Source organism: Orycteropus afer, unplaced genomic scaffold, assembly GCF_000298275.1.
Source record: "Orycteropus afer afer isolate SDZICR_OR568_19922 unplaced genomic scaffold, OryAfe1.0 scaffold00015, whole genome shotgun sequence".
NCBI classification, from domain to species: Eukaryota; Metazoa; Chordata; class Mammalia; order Tubulidentata; family Orycteropodidae; genus Orycteropus; species Orycteropus afer.
The window spans coordinates 3,460,437-3,484,606 of NW_006921602.1; the positions used below are offsets into that span (position 1 = coordinate 3,460,437).

The 24,170-nt window shown below is 36.8% G+C and overlaps 1 protein-coding gene across 1 annotated transcript in view; it reads left to right on the forward strand.

Moving 5' to 3' along the window:
- The window catches only part of UACA (uveal autoantigen with coiled-coil domains and ankyrin repeats), a 132,755-nt gene extending 111,413 nt beyond the window's left edge, over positions 1-21,342 (forward strand). Inside the window, exons 12-19 of the mRNA XM_007957177.2 lie at positions 1,110-1,142; positions 1,649-1,747; positions 5,747-5,783; positions 6,848-6,900; positions 8,893-11,631; positions 14,369-14,521; positions 17,697-17,762; positions 21,271-21,342. Of these exons, the coding sequence (XP_007955368.1) occupies positions 1,110-1,142; positions 1,649-1,747; positions 5,747-5,783; positions 6,848-6,900; positions 8,893-11,631; positions 14,369-14,521; positions 17,697-17,762; positions 21,271-21,342 (3,252 nt within the window). The remainder of the gene's footprint in view (positions 1-1,109; positions 1,143-1,648; positions 1,748-5,746; positions 5,784-6,847; positions 6,901-8,892; positions 11,632-14,368; positions 14,522-17,696; positions 17,763-21,270) is intronic.
- Positions 21,343-24,170: the final 2,828 nt, after the last annotated feature.

Here is a 24,170-nt window from a genome sequence, read left to right on the forward strand (position 1 = left end):
GTGGGAGGGGAGCTGCTGCATTGTAAATTTTGGTCGATGGCATGAGACAAAGTATGTGTGAACTGCTGTATGAAAAGTGAATTTGCTCTGTAAATCTTCACCCAAATCCTAATAATAAAAAAAAAAAATCCAAAAACTGGTTTCCTACCAACAACCATCATCAGTCATGGACCCCATGAGTCAGAATTGATTTGAAGGCAATGACAACGAACAACAGCCATCATAATAAGAGATTGTTAATGATTACTTATCATATCCAAGTCATGGTATAGGGTGTTATAGTAGATAAACTAGATCCAATCAGGTCATTGCCCTTAAGGAGTTATATCTTAGTTGGGACCAGGATCTTTACATAAGGGCTTCTCTATAGAATAGCTCATGACATAGCAGCTTTGAGCAACAAAATTAACAGTTTTGATCTAATATACATATATATTTAACCTTGGACTTAAGAAATAGAGAATATATATTCCTTTCAATATATCATGATTGTCATTTTATTACCCATTAAATAATATTTAAAATATTGAAATAGTACATGATATATACTCATGAAAATGTGATATATTTCACTATTAAAAAAGTTAAAGCAAAAAAAGGTGATTATCAATAATGCAACACAACTCAACGCACTGTCAAGTCAGATCTGACTCATAGCGACCCTTCCTTGGATTTCCAAGGTGGTATCTCTATGGAAGTAGATTGCACAGTCTTCCTTCCAAGGTGTGTCTGGTGGGTTTGAACTGCCAGCCTTCTGGTTAGCAGTCAAATGCCTTAGGCACTATGCCACCAGAGCTCCTATCAATAACTTAAGGTGTGTGCTAATAACAAAGGACTGAACTGTATTTGGGGCTGTGGGATTGGAGAGGTGGTGAAGAGAAAGAGCAAGTAGGACTTGGTGGTGATTGATCGGTTCTCAGAAGAATCACAAGTACTTCTGAGCCTGGCTGGTGAGAAGAAAGAATGGCAATAACTGATATAACAGAACTGGTAATACACAGACATTTTCTTCTCACATCCTTGTTCCCTCCTAGTCTTAAAAATATGTGCCTTTTAAAGTAAGCTTTCAAGAATTAAAATAAATTTTTTCTTATTCATTTTTACTTTAGGAAGTAATGGTTGCTGATGATCTGGAAAGTGAGGTAGGATTATCATTTTATCTTAAATCTGTAATGTTTTGTTTGTTGAAGATGATATTAGTAGAAGATTTAATTACTGAATTGAGTTAGAGAGCAGTATATTAGTTTTAATTATTACTTAAAGGGGGAAAAAACCATTTACATGACTGTAAATGCATGCTCTCAGTATCATGGCATGGGTTATCCTAGACCTTTGAATGGCTCACTTTTTGTGAATCTTTTCATGAAAGAATGTGTAAAGTGCTAAACATTTTTTAAAATGTCTGAAAATACTACCATTAAAGCCACAGAAATATTATTTTTTCACACTAATTTATGTATGCATTGTATGTTTTATTAATATATTTTAGGAAGTATTAACACTACTAATAATTAAAATCCATTAGGTTGGAGAATTCATTGCTAATTCCAATCCTTAAAGTAATTCTAATTCACATTTTATAAAACACATAGTAACCCAATTTTAAATGCAGGTGATTTTGCTCTGTTTTTGTTTCTTTCCATTTCAGAAAGAAAAGCTGAAGTCCCTTTTGGCTGCTAAAGAAAAGCAACATGAAGAAAGCTTAAGAACTATTGACGCTCTGAAAAATAGATTTAAGTATTTTGAGGTACAGACAATTAACTTAAATTATTTCATACAACTCGCAGTGAGTAGTGGGAAGTTAGGAGCTCTGGTGGTGTAGTGCCTAAGTCATTTGACTGCTAACTGAAGGTTGGCGGTTCAAACCCACCAACCACTCCTTGGAAGGAAGGTTGGGCAATCTACTTCTGTAGTGATACCACCTGGCAACCCAAGGGGAGGGGTCATTATGAGTCCTATCCGACTCAACAGCAGTGAGTTTTTTTGAGTGGGAAGTTGGCTTGGACTCAAACTTGCATTTGAATGATTATTCCCTTTTCTCTAAAGCATGACCTCAGGTAATTTATTTAAAGTCTCTGAGCTTGTTGCCTCTTTAGCAAAAGTAGCCTTTTTCCATGTTGTTGTTGTTATGTGCCATCAAGTCAGCCCTGACTCATAGCGACCCCTCCTTGGGTTTCCGAGGCAGTATCACTACAGACGTAGGATTGCCTAACCTTCCTTCCGAGGAGTGGCTAGTGGGTTTGAACCGTCAGCCTTCTGGTTAGCAGTCAAGTGCCTTAGCCACTATGCTACCAGAGCTCCCCCTTTTTCCATAGAGTTGTTGTAAAGGTTAAATGAGATAATTGAAAGTTACTGGCATGTAACTGACATTTCATTCAATTCTAGTTTTTCTTCCCCAACCTTCTTCTTTGTCCGTCTTTACCTTTCCAAAACTTCATACCTGTAAAATTGTGATGTTGATGATAATACAATATTATAGTAATGAATAGTAGTATTTCAGGGTTATCTCAGAAAGGACTTATTTGTGTATAGTTTAATTTCTGTCACCACTTACTCACACCAGTGGTAACCACTTATGACTTTTAACTGTATACATTAATTTTGCAAGGCATATATAGTTCATAACTATTGTTCATTGAGATGGCTGATTTGCAAGTATATAACAAAAATATTCTTTTTTCTTTATAAGCAAAAAATATGTGTGCAACTATGAAAAAGAATATAAAAACACAAATGACATAATGTATCAAGAAATCAAGCATATAGAATATATACGTATGATTCCATTTTTAGGTAATTCTAAAGCAGGCAAAACTAATCTGGTGATAGAGGAAAGAATAGAGGCCACCCTCTGTTGAGGGCTTACTAACTAGGATGGGGCGTGAAGAAGCTTATGAGGGTCTTAGATATGTTCAATATCTTGATCTGGGTTGTGATTACACAAGGTATATGTACACACAAATTCATTGAACTGTATACTACACTTAATAGTTGTGAGTTAAGCCTTCATAATTTTTTTTTTTTAATACAGGAAAAAATAGTGTTTTATACCTAAAAATATGTATATGTCTGTACATATAGGATCAAGATTATTCAAAACCACAGTTTTATAAACTAAAGATTGATGTGATTTAATGGCTTCCATCTTTTTCACATCTGAAGACTCTTTTAAGGGTAATATTGAAACTAATAGTAACTAACCTAGCACTGATGACCAAGTGCCAGATACTGCTCTGTCCACTTCACATGCATTTAATAAACACATTGACTCTATCTAATAGGTTTTATTCTTAACTTTCTACATGAGGAAATGGAGGCACAGAGAGGTTTTTAAAAAACTTACATAGGAAGGGTCTCAAAAATAGTAAGTGGCAGAGACTGGATTTGAACTCAGGCAATCTTGCTCCTTTGTGTTCTTAACCACAATACTAGTTTTACTCTTAGAGTAGCTTGAATGGGAAAATATAGATGAATATATATGGACCTATTGAAGTATTCATCAAGGTCTGATACCCATAATTTGATAGAATCTTTGTCATGTCTTAAAGAATCAAATGTTTTTCTGTAACTTCTTTAGACAAACTTAAGAGTCAAGTCTGTAACTTTCAGTAAAGTCTGATAAATTATAGAACAATAACTTATTTTTCTTAATATATATATTAGAAAAATTAGAAAGTATAGTTGAGCTAAAAGCAGACAAATAAAACACTTATAATCCCAGTGCTCAGTGATAATTACCGCTTCACTTGGAGGCTATCCTTTGAGACCTTTTCTTAGTACATAACTTGATTGTTATATTTATTGAGTATATACATTTAACAAGTGGGATCATATTATAGATCCTATTTTGTAACTTTTTTTACTCAAAATATTTGGGGACATTTTCTTCAACCACTACATATTCATTGTGGTGAATTTTTAAACTAGAAATAAGTTTTAGACTTTCTGGAGCGATGGAGGGTGAATGAACCCCTGAAACTATTGCCCAGATATGATCTTTAAACCTTAAACCAAAAATATCCCCTGAAATCATATTAAAGCTGAACAGTAGTTTAGCTTAACTAGTAAAAGCTCGTTAAAAACTTCCTGTATGGGATCAAGTTGACAACAGCAACCTGAAAGACTAGATAGCAACTTTAGTGGGGGGTGGCAGTGAGTTTATGTTAATGAGGGAGAACAAACTCAAGAAAGGGTAAGAATGGTTGCATAACTCAGAGAATGTTATCAATGGCACTAAATTGTATACATAGAAACTGTTGAATTGGTGTATGTTTCATTGTGTATGTGGGTATATTTTCAACAACAGTAAAATAAATAAAATTTAGAGAAAGAAAGAAAATTACAGGGCCTACTTTATATGTAGGAGCTCTGGTGGCATAGTGCCTAAGGCATTTGACTGCTAACCAGAAGGCTGGCAGTTCAAACCTACTAGTCAGTCCTCAGAAGGAAGATTGGGCAATCTACTCCCATAGCGATACCGCCTCAGAAACCTAAGGAGGGGTTGCCATAAGTCGGATCCGACTTGACGGCAGTGAGTTTGGTGTTTTGGTTTACTTTATATGTGACCTTGTATTTATGAAAGTAGCCATTAACAACTAAGAATTCATCATTTACAAAAATTGAATATCCAATTACTACATTATTTTATATGTTTAAAAACTTCGTATGCTTTCAATAGAATTACTGTATTATGTGTAATACTTCATAGGTAGTTATTTTCCTTATGTTTGTACAAAAAAATGGGAAAATAGGATATTTCAGAATGAGATTAATTTTCTCACTCGTGCATTTGTTTTCATTTAAGTGGTGAAGGAAAGATAATAAACCCAAACTAAGTTTTTTGAACTTTTTCAGTGTCTGGGGTCCCACTCCCACATACATGTTTGAACCCATTGAGATATTGCAAAGAACAATGAGTTTAACAAAGCTCACAGGTATTTTTCCAGACCCTTGAGGCATAAGGATCCCTGGAAGTGGCATTAATTTATTTATAGATCTGCACAGTTTTTATAGTGATCACATAAATCAGAGTTTGATACATAGCCTGTTAGTAATGATACACACTGTTACACAAAAACAGATACAAATGCAGATCCTTACTCTTGAAGTATAATATTTGAATTTATATTTTAGATACTTTGTGTTACTTGGGAAAGGAGTAATACAAGTATATTGTGATTCAGATCTGAACTATTCTCTTTCCTAACTGATACATAGATGGATTTATTACTAACTGTGGATAGGTCCTTGCCTCCAGTTTTATGTCCCAACCTGTTTCCCTTTGCTTTAAAAGTAATCGGTATTCCAGAAATTTTGAAGGAAGAAGGTTTTATAACTGATGAGGTAGGGTCCCCACTCCCAATAACAGTTACAGTAAAAACGAGTCCTTTATGTGAATGTGGCATTTCTTTCTTAGAGGTAAAGACGGAGCAAACACTATGTATTGAGAATTGTTTCAGTTCATTTAGGGCTCATTTTTTTCTTTTGAGCAGTAAAGTGTTTTCCCTGAAACACTTGGGCTGCTTTTATTAAAATGTTTAGTGAAGTAGTTTATTCCCAACTGATTTCTCTAAGAGTCTCTAGTCTGATGTCTTTCCATGGTTCAAGTGCAATAATACTTAGGAGAAGCAAGGAATGTCGAGGATGTGCTTATAATAATTGGATTGTTGAGAGCTAAAGTAGATAGAAAAATGTTAAATGAAACAACATTCACCTAAAATGTTTTAATTTATATTTCTGATTTCAGAGTGATCATTTAGCATCAGGAAGTCATTTCAGTAACCGTAAGTATAAAAGTATAGATTGTTGCACTTCACCCAATTCAAGCAAAGAAGAATGTTCATGCCTTTTTCTTTTGTCTAACTGTATGTGACACTCCTGCTGCAAAACTTCACCCAACTACTTATGGGGTGTAGCTGGGGAGATGGAGCTAGGTGCATTTTAAGATTGCTGTAGCCTCTGATGTAAAATCTGCTAACCACTGAGGTTCTGTTTTTCCTCAGTCGCCTATATTTGTAAATTGCATGTTGTATGCAATTACCAAAGTTGCCTTGCGTTTAGTAGCCATTTATCTTGTGATCTGGGGCTTGGTTTTTATGGAAAGTAACAAAACATTATTTTCTGATTTGGGGAAATCTTTCGATATAGTCCTAATGCAAGTAAGCATATTAAGTTTAGCAACTCCATGAACAATTATTTATTAATCATTAAAAACTATACATAATTAATACTTGCATTTGTTTATTATTTCCCAGTTTTAAACAATTTATCCAGAAAATCAATTTTTTTTGTTGTTTCCCATGATGATTCTAAATGCAGTAGTAGTATTTGTCCTATAAATTGCCAAGAATACCATTTTTATTTTGACTGTAATATACATATTTTATAATAATGATATAGCTTATTTAGTCTAGTAATCTTATATTGTTTTCACAATCAGTACCTACTGTCCGGAAGAATGTAGATATTTTCCTTACATTTGTAGAAATAATACGGAAAAATACGGATATATTAGAATAAGTGGTGCAAGGGTTAGTTGCACAGCTGCTAATCTCAAGGTGGGTGATTCTGTCTGACTCAGTGGTGGCAGAAAAACCTGGTGATCTGCTCCCATAAAGATTGCAGCCTCGCAAATCCTTTGGGGCAGTTCTTCTCTGTCACATGGGGTCCCGATGAGTCAGAATCAAGTGGATGGCATTCAACAATAACAAGAGAACAGAATACTTTTATGTTGCAAATTATACTTCTCTTTTGTTTGCGTAATAAATGAGAGATAATAAACCAAATGACTATTGCCTACTTTGGTAGAGATATTTAGTTAAAATGTCATTTATTTGTACTTGTTTAGGAAAAGAAGATATACTTCTTAAACAAAGCCAAATGTACATGACAGACTCACAGGTAATACTATTTTTAAATTAAAAAAAATGAAAAAAAAAAAAGCCTTAATATAAAGTGGAAAACAGCATTGTATATTCATTAAGTGTATATACATTTATTAAGGTGTTCAAATCAAAGATAAATTAATTTTGCTTTACTGAGTTTAATAAAAACAGATACTGCTGTTTCTGGTGCCCTCTAGAGTGTTTTTGATGACAGTGGCTTAAATAAAAGATTGGATTTGCAATCATTGTCTTTGATTGTAAGCCTCTATTCATTAACAGCATTCAGTTAGCTCTTGATATTTGCCCATACAGAGGGAGACACAGGCATGAATCATACAAAAGTAATTTATTTTGGCTCTGAAATGCATTTCTCTTTGCATTCAAATATATTATTTACTCTGTGTTTGGGGCATTTACCACAGACCTTCTTTATGAAGGTTTCCAAGAGGTAGAATATTGGCTGATTTTCTTACTTATTTATCTGCTCCTTGCCTTTATTTTCCAGTGGATACAAGTTTTGCATTTTGAGCTCATGTATGGATGGGAGAACTGGTAAATATTTGACATACTAAGGGTTTTTCACATACCCTAATCTATAGGCAAGTTGAGTTAGCCTAAATGGATGTCTAAGATCTCTTCAAATAAAAAATTATAAGATTCTAAATTGTGAGAGTAGATATCACCGAGTAGTATTTGAGCTTAGGTAACTATTTGATTGTAATAACACAAGCATTGAGGTTGTGAAGCAGTGTAATAATTAGTTGATAAATTATAGTAGTCTTAATCTAAAGATAATTGGTAAGCTGAAAGATAATTTAGAAGCAGACTGAGGCTTGGAAGTGATTCCATGTTGTCCATTTTTCCCTCTTGATCCAGTGAAGGGCAGTTCAGATTTAACTGAACACTAGCAAGCATGCCTATTAAACAGTGCGAGGTACTCATAGCACATGGCTTTTACCAATGAAGTAGTGCTTGTAAAGAACCTTTATCTTAATAGGCTATATAGGAAAAAACAAAATTAGTTAAATTTAGTCTCTTTTATGATTGTGTGTTCTGATATTTTTAACTATTTCGTGAGAAATTTAATCACACCTTTTTGTTGTTGTTAGAGCTTAATGGGAGAAATGGTATTAGTCAGATTGTACTAAGATCATGTGCTAAGTTCTCATTCATCTTCCTACTTGGGAGAAAAATCTTGTTTGTTTTTTATGAGTTAACTAACAACATTCAGTTGACAGCTCTTATACCAGATGTGCTTAATTTGGTGATATTTTTTGTAATTTATCCAATATTACATTGAAGTTAACAATAAGGATACTCATAAGTCATATGTTTTATTAGAAATTCAAGGATATATCATTCTGTGATACTGTTTGTAGATTTAAAATTGCAGTACTTGTTTTCACTCAAAGGTTCTGATTGCTTTCTTTAAAATTCAAAGTTGTGGGAGCTTTAGTGGCATAGTGCCTAAGGCATTTGACTGCTAACCAGAAGGCTGGAGGTTCGAACCCACTGGCCACTCCTCGGAAGGAAGGTTGGACAGTCCTACTTCTGTAGTGATAACTGCCTTGGAAACCCAAGGAGGGGTCACTATGAGTCGAGTCTGACTTGATGGCAGTGGTTGCATTTTTTGCGTAAGCAGTTATGTGCCATAAAGATGTAGAAATAAGAAATGTGTTTTGATAAAGTTGATAATGTGTGTAGGAATTACGAATGTGGAAAAAAGAGAAAATACTTCCAGAGATGACAAATATTTTCCTTCTTTTGTCAGAAATAGACTTCAGTGAATAGACCTCTCAAAATATCACCTTTTAAGAGCGTATGAAGGAAATCATATCCAGAAATGTTTTTTTTCTTACCTCAAAAATAAGTACTACATTTTTCCAATATACTAGCCAGAAAACTCTTTGACTGTAGACAATGTGCAAACTTTCCATAAATTTGGCATATTATTAAATGTCTTGTTTAGGTCTTGTGATTGATATCTTTTTTTTTCCCCCGTTTTCAGTGTACTGCCCCAGGTATGCCGGCCCATATGCAAAGCAGGTCTATGTTAAGACCATTGGAGCTGTCTTTACCTGGTCAAACCTCATATTCTGAAAATGAGATTTTAAAGAAAGAGTTGGAAGCAATGAGATCGTTCTGTGATTCAGCAAAACAAGACAGACTCAAGCTCCAAAATGAACTGGCTCACAAAGTGGCAGAGTGCAAAGCTTTAGCACTAGAATGTGAAAGAGTCAAGGAGGATTCAGATGATCAGATAAAGCAATTAGAAGATGCATTAAAAGATGTGCAGAAGAGAATGTATGAGTCAGAAGGTAAAGTTAAACAAATGCAGACACATTTTCTCGCCCTTAAAGAGCATCTAACAAGTGAAGCAGCTACAGGGAATAACAGATTAATGGAGGAACTGAAGGATCAGTTGAAAAACATGAAAGCAAAGTATGAAGGTGCTTCGGCAGAAGTGGGAAAATTAAGAAACCAAATCAAACAAAATGAAATGTTAGTAGAAGAGTTTAAGAGGGAGGAAGGCAAGTTGATAGAAGAAAATAAGCAATTGCAGAAGGAATTTAGTATGTGTCAAGTGGAGCAAGAGAAGAAAGGCAGAAAGGTCGCCGAGATGGAAGGTCAGTTAAAAGAATTGGTAGCAAGATTAGCCCTTTCTATTCCAACAGAAAAATTTGAAAACATGAAGAGCTTATTATCAAATGAAGTAAGTGAAAAGGCAAAACGATTAGTAGAGATGGAAAGAGACTATGAAAACTCTCTTAGTGAAATTAGACAATTAAAGAGAGAACTTGAGAACTTTAAGGCTAAGCTTGCTCAGCATGTCAAACCAGAGGAGCATGAACAGCTCAAGAGCAGATTAGAGCAAAAATTGGGAGAACTTGGGAAGAAGAGCACCGAATTGACATTGAAAAATCAGACACTACAAAAGGAAATTGAGAAGGCTTATCTGGATAATAAACTCCTCAGCCAGCAAGTACATAACTTAACAGTTGAAATGAAAAGTCAGTATGTTCCTGTAAAAGTAAGTGAAGAAATGAAGAAGTCACATGATATGATTGTTGATGATTTGAATAGAAAGCTTTTAGATGTAACACAAAAATATTCTGACAAGAAGTTGGAAGTAGAGAAGTTGCTGATGGAAAATGACAATTTAAATAAGAATGTTACCCGCTTGGAATCTGTGTTCATACCTCCTGAGAAATACGAAAAAGAGACAATGGCTCTGCAGTCCAGCATTGTTGAACTTAAGAAACAGCTATCTGAACTTAATAAAAAATATGGTGAAGACCAAGAAAAGATACATACACTCATGTCTGAAAACACTAACTTGAAGAAGACTCTCAGTAATCAGTATGTGCCAGTTAAAACCCATGAAGAGGTAAAAACTGCATTGAGCAGCACATTAGATAAAACTAACAGAGAATTATTAGACTTGAAGAAAAAACTTGAAGATAAAAATCAAAACCTTCTAAAGATAAAAGATGAGAATAATACATTAAAAAGAAACCTGGAAAGCACTCAGCACCAACTGAAAGCTGAGTACATCAGCCTAAAAGAGCATGAGGAGAAGATGAGTACTGTAAGTAAGAACATGAAAAAGGTGCAGGATAACAATGCTGAAATATTGGCTAACTACAAAAAAAGCCAAGAAGAGATTGTGAGGCTGCATGCTGAAATTGAAGCCCAGAAGAAGGAACTTGACACAATACAAGAATGCGTTAAGCTAAAATATGCTCCAATTAACAGCTTTGAAGAGTGTGAGAGAAAATTTAAAGCAGTAGAGAAAGAACTAAAAGAACAGTTATCAGAACAGACACAGAAGTATAGTGTCAGCGAAGAGGAGGCCAAGAAATGCAAACAAGAGATTGAAAAGTTAAAGAAGGAGATTCTGTCCCTTCAGAAAGATTTAAAGGAGAAGAATGTTCTTATTGAGAATTCTCATGGAACAGAAAGAACATTAAGCAGAAAAGCAGAAGACCTAAACAAACAGCTAAAGGACTTGTCACAGAAATACATGGAGGTAAAGAATGAGAAAGAGAAGCTAGCAGAAGAAAATGCCAAACGGACTTCAGAGATACTTGCAGCACAAACTCTTTTGCAGAAACAGCCGGTTCCACTGGAGCAGGTTGAGGCTCTGAAGAAATCTCTTAATGGCACAATTGAGACTCTAAGGGAAGAGCTGAAGAATAAGCAAAGATGTTATGAGAAAGAGCAGCAGACAGTGACCAAACTGCAACAAATGTTGGAGAATCAAAAGAACTCTTCTGTACCTCTGCTGGAGCATCTGCAAATTAAGGAAGCATTTGAGAAAGAAGTTGGAATCATGAAAGCTAGCTTGAAAGAAAAGGAAGAAGAAAGCCAAAACAAAATTGAGGAAGTCTCCAAACTCCAGTCTGAGGTTCATCAAACTAAACAAGCGTTAAAAAAATTAGAGACTAGAGAGGTTGTTGATTTGTCTAAATTTAAAACAATGAAAAGCGATTTGGAGGCACAGATCTCCAACCTAAATGAAAAATTGGCTAACCTAAATAGAAAGTACGAGGACGCGCGCGAGGAGGTTTTGCACGCCAAAAAGAAGCAACTCTCTGCAAAAGATGAGAAGGAATTCCTACATTTTAGCATTGAGCAAGAAATCAAGGACCAGAAAGAACGATGTGATAAGTCCTTGACAACAATCACAGAGTTACAGAGGAGAATACAGGAATCTGCTAAACAAATCGAAGCAAAAGATAATAAGGTAGGCACAAAGTCGTTTGCTTTGCTATGAGTTGGAAACCCAAAGCGGAACTGTCAAGAGTAGAAGCGGAGTAGGACTCTGCCATAGTACTAAGGAGCCCTAGTGGTGTTTAAGCACCTGGCTGCTGACCAGAAGGTCAGCAGTTCAAAACCACCAGCTGCTCCACGGGGGAAATATGTGGCAGTCTGCTTCTGTAAGATTACAGCCTTGGAAACCCTTTGAGGCAGTTCTACTCTGTCATGTCTGGTTGCTATGAGTTGAGATTGACTCCATAGCAACCTTTTTTTTTTTCTTTTTTCCCCATAGTATTGTAGACAGGTTTAGAAAACTGTTAACAAAGTAACCATTAAAAGCTACTTTCCAGTTTGACCAGTGGTGTACAAAAACATTCTGAATTGAAAGACAGTAAAGTCACACACACAAAAATCAAAAGGATTTTTCTTTCTGTTCCCTCAGCTGGTACAGTCAAGGATTGAGGAATGAAAGGGAGACTCAAGGTTCCCTTGCTTCATAGATGAATAGTTAGAATCCAGTGGGTTTTAGGGCATTTGGAGAATGGGAATGGAGAGGAGGAAAATATAAAAAACTCTTTCTGGGCTGTAAGAAGCCAAGGCCACTGGGGAGCATCCAAAGCTTGATCTTAGCCCTCACCCATACCAGTAAACCAAGCCTTCTGATTCCTTTGTTCCCACCCCATATCTTTCTACAGACTGGTTCCCTTGCCCAGAATGCCTTGCCCCTCCTTCCTACTGAGTTGAATCCTATACGTTCTTTAAGACACATTTTAACACTAATCCTTATGCCTAAAGCTTTCGCTGTCCAACCTAACCTATAGCAAACTACTACTCTTCAAAATATGTGGGCTCTGCCCTCCATTTAAAGCATCTGTATCACTGTGGTAGTTTTCTGTGATTGATCTTCCCAACCAGTTTTTTTTTAAATTGTTTTATTGTAGTCAAGAATATATATAACAAAACATTTGCCAATTCAACAGTTTTACGTATACAATTCAGTGACATTAATTATATTCATCATGTTGTACAACTATCACCACTCTCTGTTTCTAAATTATTCCACCACCATTAACAAACTCAGTTCCCAGCCAATTTTAAGAGCAAGTTTTTGTAACTCCTCTTTTCTTCTTATCGTTCGTTCTCATGGTACCATTTATAGAATAGGTGCTCAGCAAAATTTTTTGTGGTTATATAAATATTTATATATAGTTACATAAAGTGTGTACTATGAAGATGAGAAATCAGGGAAAGAAAGCATACATTTGTATTTAATTATTAAGTGTCTTCTACATGCCAGGTCCTATGTTCAATGCTAGGGATACAATGAGTAATTAAAGCAGACATAATTCTAGCCTTCTCAGTGGAGAGGTACAAGTACTATACGACCCAGAATGAAAATGCCCTTAGCTTGTTTGGAAGGTTGTTATGAATAGCTAGTAGGTAATATCTACTTGGAGCCCTTGGGTGGCACAGATGGTTATGTGCTCGACTACTAGCTGAAAGTTTTGAGGTTTGAACCCACTCAGGCACCTCAGAATACAGGTCTGGCAATCTGCTTTAAGGTCACAACCTTAAAAACCTGGAGCAGTTCTGCTCTGCCATGAAATCAACTCAATGATACCTGCTTATAACCGTTGCCACTTACTGAGCATGTACTGTGTGTCAGGCATGCATTTATTATTGCATTTGATTTCTTTTAACTCGGAAAGGTTTTACCCCTTTCACTAATGAAGAAACTAAGCCTCAAAAAAGTAAAGGAGTTACCCAGGCTCACACAGCTAGTAAATGTCAGATTAGTCTGTCTTTAAAGGCTGTGTTCCTTCCACTACTCTAAACAGCCTCCATAATTTTTCTTTAAGGCAAGGTAATCTAAAATAATGCATATTGTTTTCTTTTTTTTCCAATTGTGATTTGGTGGAACTTTACAAAGCAGATATGTTTTATATTCAACAGTTAATTCACATTTTGTTTTGTGACACTGTTTACAGTCCCCACAGTGTAACAGCTCTCTTCCCACTTCCTTCCTGTGGTTACCCTTTCCCTGTGTCCTTCTTTCCTATGCGTTCCTGCCTCCTTAGCTCTCTCCCTCTGCAAAGTCTGCCATTCAGATTTCCCATGGTTGACTGTTCTAAGGAGTGCATCTCCCTGGTGTAGGTGTTCAACTCGTAAGCCTGTCTACTGTTTGGCTGAGAGTTATGCCGTGAGAGTGAGTCCAATCCAGGCCCAAAGGGTGACTAGGGAAATAATGCGTATTCTTGAATGGAACCAAGCAAATTAGTTAATGCTAGACTTACACATGCCATGTTCTTTTACTTTTCAAACTTTATTGGAGGGATGCACTCTGTTTTCCTATGCTGCAACCCTGATCTGGAAGATAATTTATGAACCTTCATGAGCACTTAAAGATTATCTAAAAATCAAGATGACTCATGTCATAGTTGAAATCAAGATGACTCATGTCATAGTTAAATCTTAGTGTACACATGCTATTTATTCTTAATTTGGTAATGCCTTTGTAAGGGATTTACTGAGGAGTATAATTGGAGAAATTAAGGTATATGCTGTATACCTATATAATTCATAACAACCTTGTCAATATTCATAGCTCAGTTTTCTGGCATATGAAGATAAGTTTTACCTCTCAGATAATGAATGATTTCTGTGCAGAGATGTTCAGTATATATGAATAAATAAATAATGTTTCTTCTTTTTTTTTTAATAAGATCACGGAACTGCTTAATGATGTAGAACGACTAAAACAGGCCCTCAATGGCATTTCACAACTGACTTACATGAGTGGGAGTCCCACCAAGAGACAGAGTCAACTGGTGGAAGCTCTGCAGCACCAGGTGAAATCCCTGCAGCAGCAGCTGGCCGTAAGTTACCAGACTAGCAGGGCTTAGCACTGACCAGTTAGTATGCCAGTCCACAGTTCTACTTTTTTGCATCTGTGAAAGCTTATTTAGAAATCATATGCATTTATGAGTGTGTTCAGAATGTGCTGAAAGTTACCTAAACTATTAAAACCAAAAGCCCAACTCACTGCTGTCGAGTTGATTCCGACCACAGCGACCCCCATTGGGTTTCTGAGGCTGTATATCTTTACAGAAGTGGATTGCCCAGTCTTCCTTCCAAGGAATGGCTGGTGGGTTTGAAGCTGGTTAGCAGTCAAATGCCTTAGGCACTGCACCACCAAAACCAAGCAAAACCAAACTAACTGCTGTCAAGTCAGATCCGAGTCATAACTACCCCTCCTTGGGTTTCCAAGGCAGTATCTCTATGGAAGTAGATTGTCCAGTCTTCCTTCTGAGGAGTGGCTGGTGGGTTTGAAGCACCAGCCATCTGGTTAGCAGTCAAATGCCATAAGCACTACACCACCAGAGCTCCTTATTTGGTGCCTATTATATGCCAGTAAAGGAGCTCTGGTGGTGTAGAGGTTAAGGCATTTGGCTGCTAACCAGAAGATCAGTGGTTCAAACCCACCAGCTGCTCTGTGGAAGGAAAATGAGGCAATCTACTTCCGTAAAGATTCACAGCCTTGGAAGCCTAATGGGGGTTGCTATGAATTGGAACTGACTCGATGGCAATGGGTTTGGTTAGGTCTATGCCAAAAGATCCCTGGTGATGCAGTGGTTAAGCACTTGGCTGCTAACTGAAAGGTTGGCAGTCTGAACCTACCAAGTTCTCTGCAGGAGAAAGATGTGGCAGTCTGCTCTTGTAAAGATTAAATGCCTAGGAAGCCCTAGGGGGCAGTTCTACTCTGTTCTAGAGGGTTGCTATGAGTTGGAATCAACTTGAAAGTCTTGGATTTTTTTATATGCCAGTCATCTCACTAAACATTTTACATGCTTCATCCCTAAACTTTATCTTCAGTGGAATCCTAGAAGGCAAGTTCTACTCCCCCATTTAGTTCTTAAAGAAACAAAGATTAAAATACTTGATTCCAAATCCAGTATCTTCCCCACTGCAGTACCTTCTCTAAAATACTTATCCACTAAATAAAGGAAATTTTCTTAGAATTCTTTTTTCTTTAGTAATAAGCATAGGCATTTGTATGGCTTTATACCTTATGTCCTTGGATATATATGAAAAGAAAGCTTGTGGATTTAGAGCCCAGTTTCAAGCCCTGCCACTTAAAAGCTAATGACTCATGGAATGTTCCTCATAACTTTGAACCCTTGGCTTCCTCATCTGCCAAATACGTTAGTAAGAACTAATTACTTGATTGTTTGTTTGCTTTTTTTAATTAAATGAGCTAATGTGCATTAAAATGCTAAGTAAGTAAAACTTAGCACCAATCAAATGTAAATTGATGCTAGCATTTTTCTATCTTACAGGAATTGATTATTAATTGCTTTTGAATAGAAGAAAGTTATTTTTCAAAGTGTGTGTTTTTAACACTGCTAGCCTACAGATTAATGATGTACAATTAATTGTTCATTAATTGATTAATGATGATTTAGATTTTTTCCACAGGATATAGTATTCCCTTATATATTTGTAAATATTTATTTGTAAGTATTTATGTTCATGACACTATGCTAAACACTATAGGGATAAAGAGAATATACAATGCTTTATCCCAAGGAAGCAGACTGCCACATCTTCCTCCTATGGAGCAGCTGATGAGTTTGAACCATCAACTTTTAAGTCAGCAGTGCTCTTTAACCACTCTGCCACTAGGGCTTTGTGGGAGCTCTGGTGGCGTAGTGCCTAAGGCATTTGACTGCTAACCAGAAGGCTGGTGGTTCAGAAACCCAAGGAGGGGTCACTATGAGTTGGAATCAACTTGACGGCAGTGAGTTTGGGTTTTTTTTTTTTTTTCGTTTATCCCAAAGAGATGTGGGTAGTTAGAGAGGCAAACTACAGATACATGAAAAGTAAAATAAGAGATGTCAAATATAGAATTGAGAATGCAGTCCCAGATTTTAAAGCGATACGGTTTCCTGGGAAGAAAAGATGACTCATTGGTTGGGAGGTACTTTCAAAGAGGGAGTATCTAGCCTGAACTTGTAAGAGATAGATGGTGTTTTGATAGGTGAAAAGAAAACAGACGATCTTCCAGCAAAGAACATCGTGTGAAGAAAGGCATGGAGGTGAAATAAATGTGGCATGCCCTACAGGCAGTGGAAGGCTGGCCAGGCATATTGGAGACCAAATTGTGGCAGATGTGAAGAACCAAGCTGAGAAATCTAGAGTCTCTCTCATATATTAAGAGGTGTCACTCAAGGTTTTTGAGCCAAAGTGATGTCTGGAAAGAGGTACTTCAGTCTTGGAAGCATCGTAGGGAGTGATATCTCGAGATTTAAAAAAAAAAAAAAAAATGCTGGACCCATTGCCATCGAGTCAATTCCAACTCATAGTGACCCTATAGGACAGAGTAAAACTGCCCCGATAGGGTTTCCAAGGCTGTAAATCTTTACAGAAGCAGACTGCCACATATTTCTCCCATGGAGCAGTTGGTGGGTTCAAACTGCTACCCTTTTGGTTAGCAGCTGAGCTCCTTGTCTAGAGATAGGGAGACAAAATAGGAAATTTCTGTCATAATCAAAGGTACTAGCTAATAAGTGTCTGGACTAGGTTTGTGGCATTAGATGTGAACCTAAGGCAATTATTTCATGTTACATAGGCCAAATACATTTGTTTCACTATTGGTGTTCCTATGCAGCCTTCAGAAAAATTGATTCTGTTGTCATGTTATTCAAAAGGTCACTGGTTCAAACTCACGAATCACTCTATAAAAGAAAGATAAGGCAGTCTGCTTCTTTAAAGATTTATAGCATTGGAAACCCTATGGGTCAGTTCTACTCTGTCCTCTAGGATCACTCTAAATCAGAATGGACTCAACTGCAGTGGGTTTGGTTTTTTGGTTTATTATTATATAATTTTTTATCTGGTGGGTCCAAAGTGGTTTGATAGAAGTAATAAGAATACTTCAATTATACTACTGTGTTTAAGGATCAGGCCTGAGGATAGCATTGTTATAAACCTCCATGCATTTGGTAATGTGAATGCTGATTTTCTGATCTTTCCATCTTTTTACGTTTCCAGGATGCTGACAGGCAGCACCAAGAAGTAATTGCAATTTATCGGACACATCTTCTTAGTGCTGCACAGGTAAAGAACTGTTTCTGTTTTGGAAAGGAAATCATTTTAGAGGAGCATAATGCTTAAGGCATTTGACTGCTAACCAGAAGGCTAGCGGTTCAAAACTACCAGCCACTCCTTGGAAGGAAGGTTAGGCAATATACTTCCGTAGTGATACTGCCTCGGAAACCCCAAGGAGGGGTCGCTATGAGTCAGATCTGACTTGACAGCAGTGTGTTTGGTTTTTTTTTTTGTATACCCCATATGCTATTTAAAAAATAATTTCATTTCTTTTAATCATGATTGCATATCTCCCAGAGAAATTTACAAAGCTATATGGCAACACAGCATCTTAAATTTAGTGTTGTCTCCATCTGCTTGTCACTCAGTCTGTAGACAGTTTGGCAACAAATGATGGCAGCACACATTAATGGTGTTGCTGGCGGGCATGATACTGCAACATCTTCGTGTGGCTGTCAGCTAAGAAAGGAGAATGAAAGGACTTCATATGTTTCTTAATAGCTTAGGAGTATTCCTCTAAAATGTAGAGGGTTTTATTAAAGTGCAAAAATGACAAGTAGGATATGCATAACATTAAGGGAAATGATGGTTCTGTTAAGAAGCTCTGATGGTATAGTGCCTAAGGCATTTGACTGCTAACAAGGTTGGTGGTTCAAACCTACCAGCCACTCGACGGAAGGAAGACTGAGAATCTACTTCTGTAAAGATTTACCACCTTGGAAACCCAAAGGGGGTTGCTATGAGTTGGAATTGACTCAATGGCAGCGAGTCTTGTTTTTTTTTTTTTTTTGGTTAGAAGGTCATCTATTTAAAGCTTAAAACTCAGTGAAGCATAAGGTTAAGACATCCTTTCTTTGAAGGTATGCTTAGAAAGCTTTTTTTTTTTTTTTGAAAGTCATACTAAAAAATGATTGAAATATGAAGGCTACTAAACTGCTCTATAGAAACCCATCTCCAGAATACTCAGAAAAGATTTTTCAAGAAGATGTCCTAAAGGGACATATGCTGAAACAGTAGGTGAGATATGATAGAAATTGTTTCAGAAGTGTGTCAGGCCACTGTTTTAAAAACAAACAAAAAGAAATATAAGTGTTTGAGAGAAAACTTCAAAGAAAGGTCATTAAAAAAAAAAAAAAAACTAGGCAAACTAATACAAAGGAAGAAATGTTAAGACCTAAAATTCTGAAATCAAAAGTCTGCATTTTCTAGAGAAGTTGGAGAGGGAACCCATGAAAAAGGGTGACTGGTATGATGGAGGAAAGTATGTTGGGCTGCTCTCTTTTGAAAAAATCGAAGATAAGCTGGGATTTGAAGGTGTATTGCTATTGTTAAAGGAGCTCTGGTGGCATAGTGCCTAAGGCATTTGACTACTAACCAGAAAGTTGGCGGTTCAATCCCACCAGCTGCTCCGCTGAAGGAAGACGGGGCAATCTACTTCTATAAAGATTTACCACCTCAGAAACCCAATGGAGGTCGCTATGAGTTGGAATTGACTCAATGGCAGTAGGATTGGCTTTGGTTTGGTTGCCATTATTAAAGAAGACAATTGGTGGACGTACACGGAGAGTATGTTTGTTGTTTTTGCTAGTTGCAGCTCCTGATGACCTCATGTATGCAGAATGTTGTTGTTGTTGTTATTTGCGGTCCACTCGGATCTGACTCATAGCGACCCCTCCTTGGGTTTCCGAGATGGTATTACTACAGAAGTAGATTGCCCAACCTTCCTTCTGAGGAGTGGCTGGTGGGTTTGAACCACCAGCCTTCTGGTTAGCAGTCAAATGCCTTAGGTACTACGCTACCAGAGCTCCTTGTATGCAGAATAGAACTACTTAATAGGGTTATCAAAGCTGTGGCCTTTTGGAAAGCAGATCTCTACGGCTGTCTTCTGAGGCACCTTTGGGTGGGCAAGCTTTTCAGCTAATAGTCAAGCACTTACCCACTTGTGCTACCCAGGGACTCCTATAAGGAGTTTAGGAGGGAAAATAGTATAAAAACATAGGCGGCCTTCATCAGAGAAGGCAAGGCACTCACTAGGATTAGGTATTGGCCAGTGGAGGAAGAGCATACTCTTTTGCCTGAAAGACACTGAAAGCTAACAAGCCTGTCTACTGATTCCCAATGAAACATAACACAAACAATTGGCAACTGAAATACTTTTGCCTTCTGGCATCATAAAGTTAACTAAGAATTCAGCTTAGTCAACTATGGCTAATGTTCGAAATTTAAATATCCTGCTGTTACAGAAACAGATTTTGGAAACAAAACTTTTTATATTAATAGAAAATATTTCAAGTGCTCAAGCAAAAAGGGGGGGCATCATATTGACTTCTTGCACTTAATCAACCTCTTGCCATCTTTTTTAAGTTTGAAATGTTTCTTTGTAAATACGAATGGCTAATGTGCATATTCGGAAGGAAGATGGGGCAATCTACTTCCGGGGAGTGATACTGCCTCGGAAACCCAAGGAGTGGTCGCTGTGAGTCAGGTCTGACTCCACAGCACATAACAACAACAACAACAACAATGTGCATATGAAAAGGTGCTCAACCTCACCAGTAACAAAAACCAAACCCAAACCCACTGCCATTGAGTGGATTGTGATTCATAGTGATCCCCGTAGGGTTTTCAAGGCTGTAAATCTTTACAGAAGTAGATGGCTGGTGAGTTTGAACCACCAAGGTTAGGAGCCAAATGCCTTCCTTACCCATTGCACCACCAGACCTCCTTCACCAGTCACAGGAGGAATGCAAATAAATGAGTAGGTACTATTTTTTACCTGTAGGATTGGCAGTAATAAACAGGATGATAGCCTATCCATATACCCTATGGGTGGGAGTGTCAACTGTTACATTCTCTTCTGAGGGTGATTTTATATTATTGAGCAAAGTTAAAAGCTGAGCCTACTGTTTGATCCAGCAATTTCTTCTCCAGGAATCTATCCATAAATCAGAAAATACCTTAACTGTTCATCATTGAGGAAATGGGTAAAGAAAGGATGATACCTCCATACATTGGAATATTATACAATAATCTAAAATAATAAGGTAACTTTAGGGAGAATTTTCTGTGACAAGTGAAAAAGCAAGTTGCCAAAATACTGTGTTATATGATCCTATTTATATAAAAATATGCATATGGGAATTTTTTCATAAGTGACTTGTCTAATAAAAAAAAAAAATCCTTGGCAGGAGCAAAAAAATATTTCCTCGTAGTCTGCTTTGCTGATTTATAACTTTTACTGCCCCTGTCATCTAGGGCTGTCCTTAAAAGAGAGAGAGATTTGTCCATCTCTTTTCTGATAGCAGATGTTAAGAGCAAGGGTGTGCACCACTTGTAAATTGACTTTCTTTATTTCCATTGTAGAGAGCTACTCCCTTTTCCAATAATTCCTTCAGAATGATGAGGATTTAGCATTTGATGACTAATAGCTGCTTACATTCTATTATAAAGCCTTGTGTTTAGCATTCTTGTGTAAATGAAGGTGACATAAAATGTTTCTCCCCTTCTTTCTCTCAAGGGTCACATGGATGAAGATGTCCAGGCAGCATTACTTCAGATCATACAAATGCGGCAGGGGCTTGTGTGCTAGCACTTAGTACTGAGCAGCCACTGTTGGCTTGATCCTGCTGGTGCTGGGCATTCTGTGTGCAACACAGCCTTGCTGGGCCTCACTGTGCTAGCATTATAAATAAAATATATTTTATTCCATCAGTAGATTTTTTTTTTAATTAGATGAATATGCTACTGAGTTTTTCAATATCAGTTCATATCTTATATTCTATATATGTAAATTTTACAGCTTAGTATAAACAGCATAACACTTTGCCTTGGATTGACAATATATTTTTAAACCATTGAGTCCCTAATAAAGCATGAGTAGGTCTATATGAAGAAGGTTTGGGCTGAAATAATTGTTTGAAGATTTCTTTCAGAGAAATTAATTTGGTTGGTGGCCATTTCTAAGTGGATCAAAAGACCTTTCAGATCCTCATTCGAGCCATGAGACTTAATGTGGTTTTGAGGAATGCATTGTAACTTGGCTGGCCAAGTTACATCTTTATTGAAGTAACAATGAGTGCCTTTGACTTGTTTGGAGGTACAGATATTTTTTTCTTCTTATGCTAGTAACTTCTTTGCCTTTTTTTTTTTTTAATATACACTTCTTTTCATAAATGGTTTGCAGTACTAAATTACATTTAGATTAAGAACAGCAGGGGTGGAATATATCAGGACTTTATAATCAAATTGCCTCATAATCTCCACAACAATATCCTAATGTTTACTTGTGCTGACTTTTCTTGCCACAGTAGTTAAAGAACTATGATAAATGGTATACTAGATTTCTCAAAATGTCAAAACATTTTTGACATTTTTTTTTTAGCAGTTTCTTTGACATTTGCTACTATAGTAACCAAGAACTCATTATTCATGCATCCTCCAAATGTTTTGCACTTATTTATAGGAAAATTGCACTAATGGGATTAGTAATGTGAAATGCAGGGTTGTTTTTTTTTTCAGAATAACATTAGAATATTGATTTTAGAAAATAGATCTTTAAAGTTGTAGACAAAAATATAATAGTACAGTAAACTGTAAGACTATAGACAGATAGCAAGAAGATAATCAAATCAGACATTTATGATAAATATACTAATGTAACCAACCATTTTTATTAACCACATCACATTAAAGAAAGTTTGTATGTTATTTTTATTAATATGTTGCTTACCACGCAGATTGAAAATTACTAATTTGTTAGCAGATAAACTGAAAGAATGATTTCTTTTTAAAGTTTTCTAAAATTAGTTTTCTAAATTATAAGTTTTCTTAATCACAAAATGTACCTTAGCAATAAACCCTACAAGATTTCAGTCCCATTTATGTATAATTACGGAAAAAACCCCACTGTCACCGAGTCAATTCTAACTCATAGCAACAATATAGGACAGAGTAGAAGTGCCCCATAGGGTTTCCAAGGCTGTAAATCTTTACAGAAGCAGACTGCCTCATCTTTCTCCCATGGAGCAGCTGGTGGGTTTTAACCCCTTGTCTTTCGGTTAGCAGCTGAATGCTTTAACCACTACACCACCAGAGTTCCTGAACAGGGACAAAGCACCTTCAAAATTGCTTTTCCCACAAAAGAGTTAAACCATCGAGTTTCTTCAGTGTAGAAACAACAGTGAAAGTCAAAAATGAATTAAATTTTTATTTCTTTAGGTAGATGTACATAGTTTGTATAAGCAACATTCAGTTTCTTTAATCATTACATGTAATGCCTTTCAGCCTGAGTTCTGCTTCACAAGCTTTAGGTCACCTACTGAAAAGCTCTTGAGTAGAGCAAAGTTCTGTACTGAACATTGACATTTAAGTGTTGTATTTTCCTTATTAGGGTGGGAAGGGAAGCTTATGTATTATTTCATCTTCAATCCTCAATAAAACATTATCTGTGGCATAGTTCTTTGAACATCCTTGTAAGGGATTTGCAAGTTAAACCAGTCTATTTGCTGCCTGTGGAAAATCTGGAGTAGGAAACAATGACGTCCCAAGTACGGATGGTGATAGCCATTTGATGGGCGCTAGCTGGAGTGAAATACCAAGGAACCTTGAATTAATCCCACTGTTGCATTCACTCACCTTCTGATCTCAAAGGCAGAGATTGCACTTACACAAGACTGACGACTGCAGCGCTTTGGTTAGTGAGCAAGTGGGACGCAGATGCTGATCACTGCTCTTCTGTGTTCAGATGGCTGATAAGGGCTGTGCTTGTGGCCAGGAGGAGGGATGGTATCTGACTAAGATGTGAGTGCTCTCTGAATCATTAAATTCCTATTTCAGTCCTTCGTTGAAGCTTTATTACTGTCCCATTCTTTTGTTTTTCTGTTCTGTTTCAATTAGAAAAGCTCATGCCTTTTAACATAATTGTCTGTTAACAGAAGATCACATATTCATGGAATGAACACCTTAAATTTTGCTGTTACAGTGACTGTACTTATTAACTCTGTGCTGTTCTGAGAGTCCAGATGAGGCTGGCTTACTCTTTGTCATACTTTGCTTTTAAAAACGGTTTCTCTTGGCCCTAACCAAATTTTATCCATTTAACATTTGTCTGTTATTCTAAGTGTATTGACTCATTATTGCTTTAAAAATCTTGCAGCCTTAGAACATGAACACTTTTTTCTTGATGTTACCAGCTGTCCTCCAACAAGGACCTAAAACTGTCCTCCACACATGCTCCCTGCCTGTCTGAATGCTTCATGTTCCCTGGCTCTCTTCTTTCAGAGTAGGAAAGGGAAGAGTTTCAGTTTAGTTCTTGGTGGTCCCAATGACCTCATACTTTAGCAGCACCTGCTTATACTAATATCCAGCATTAGATAGCAGCAGTTGCGAGGTTTTCTTCACATCAGCTCCTTGTGGTAG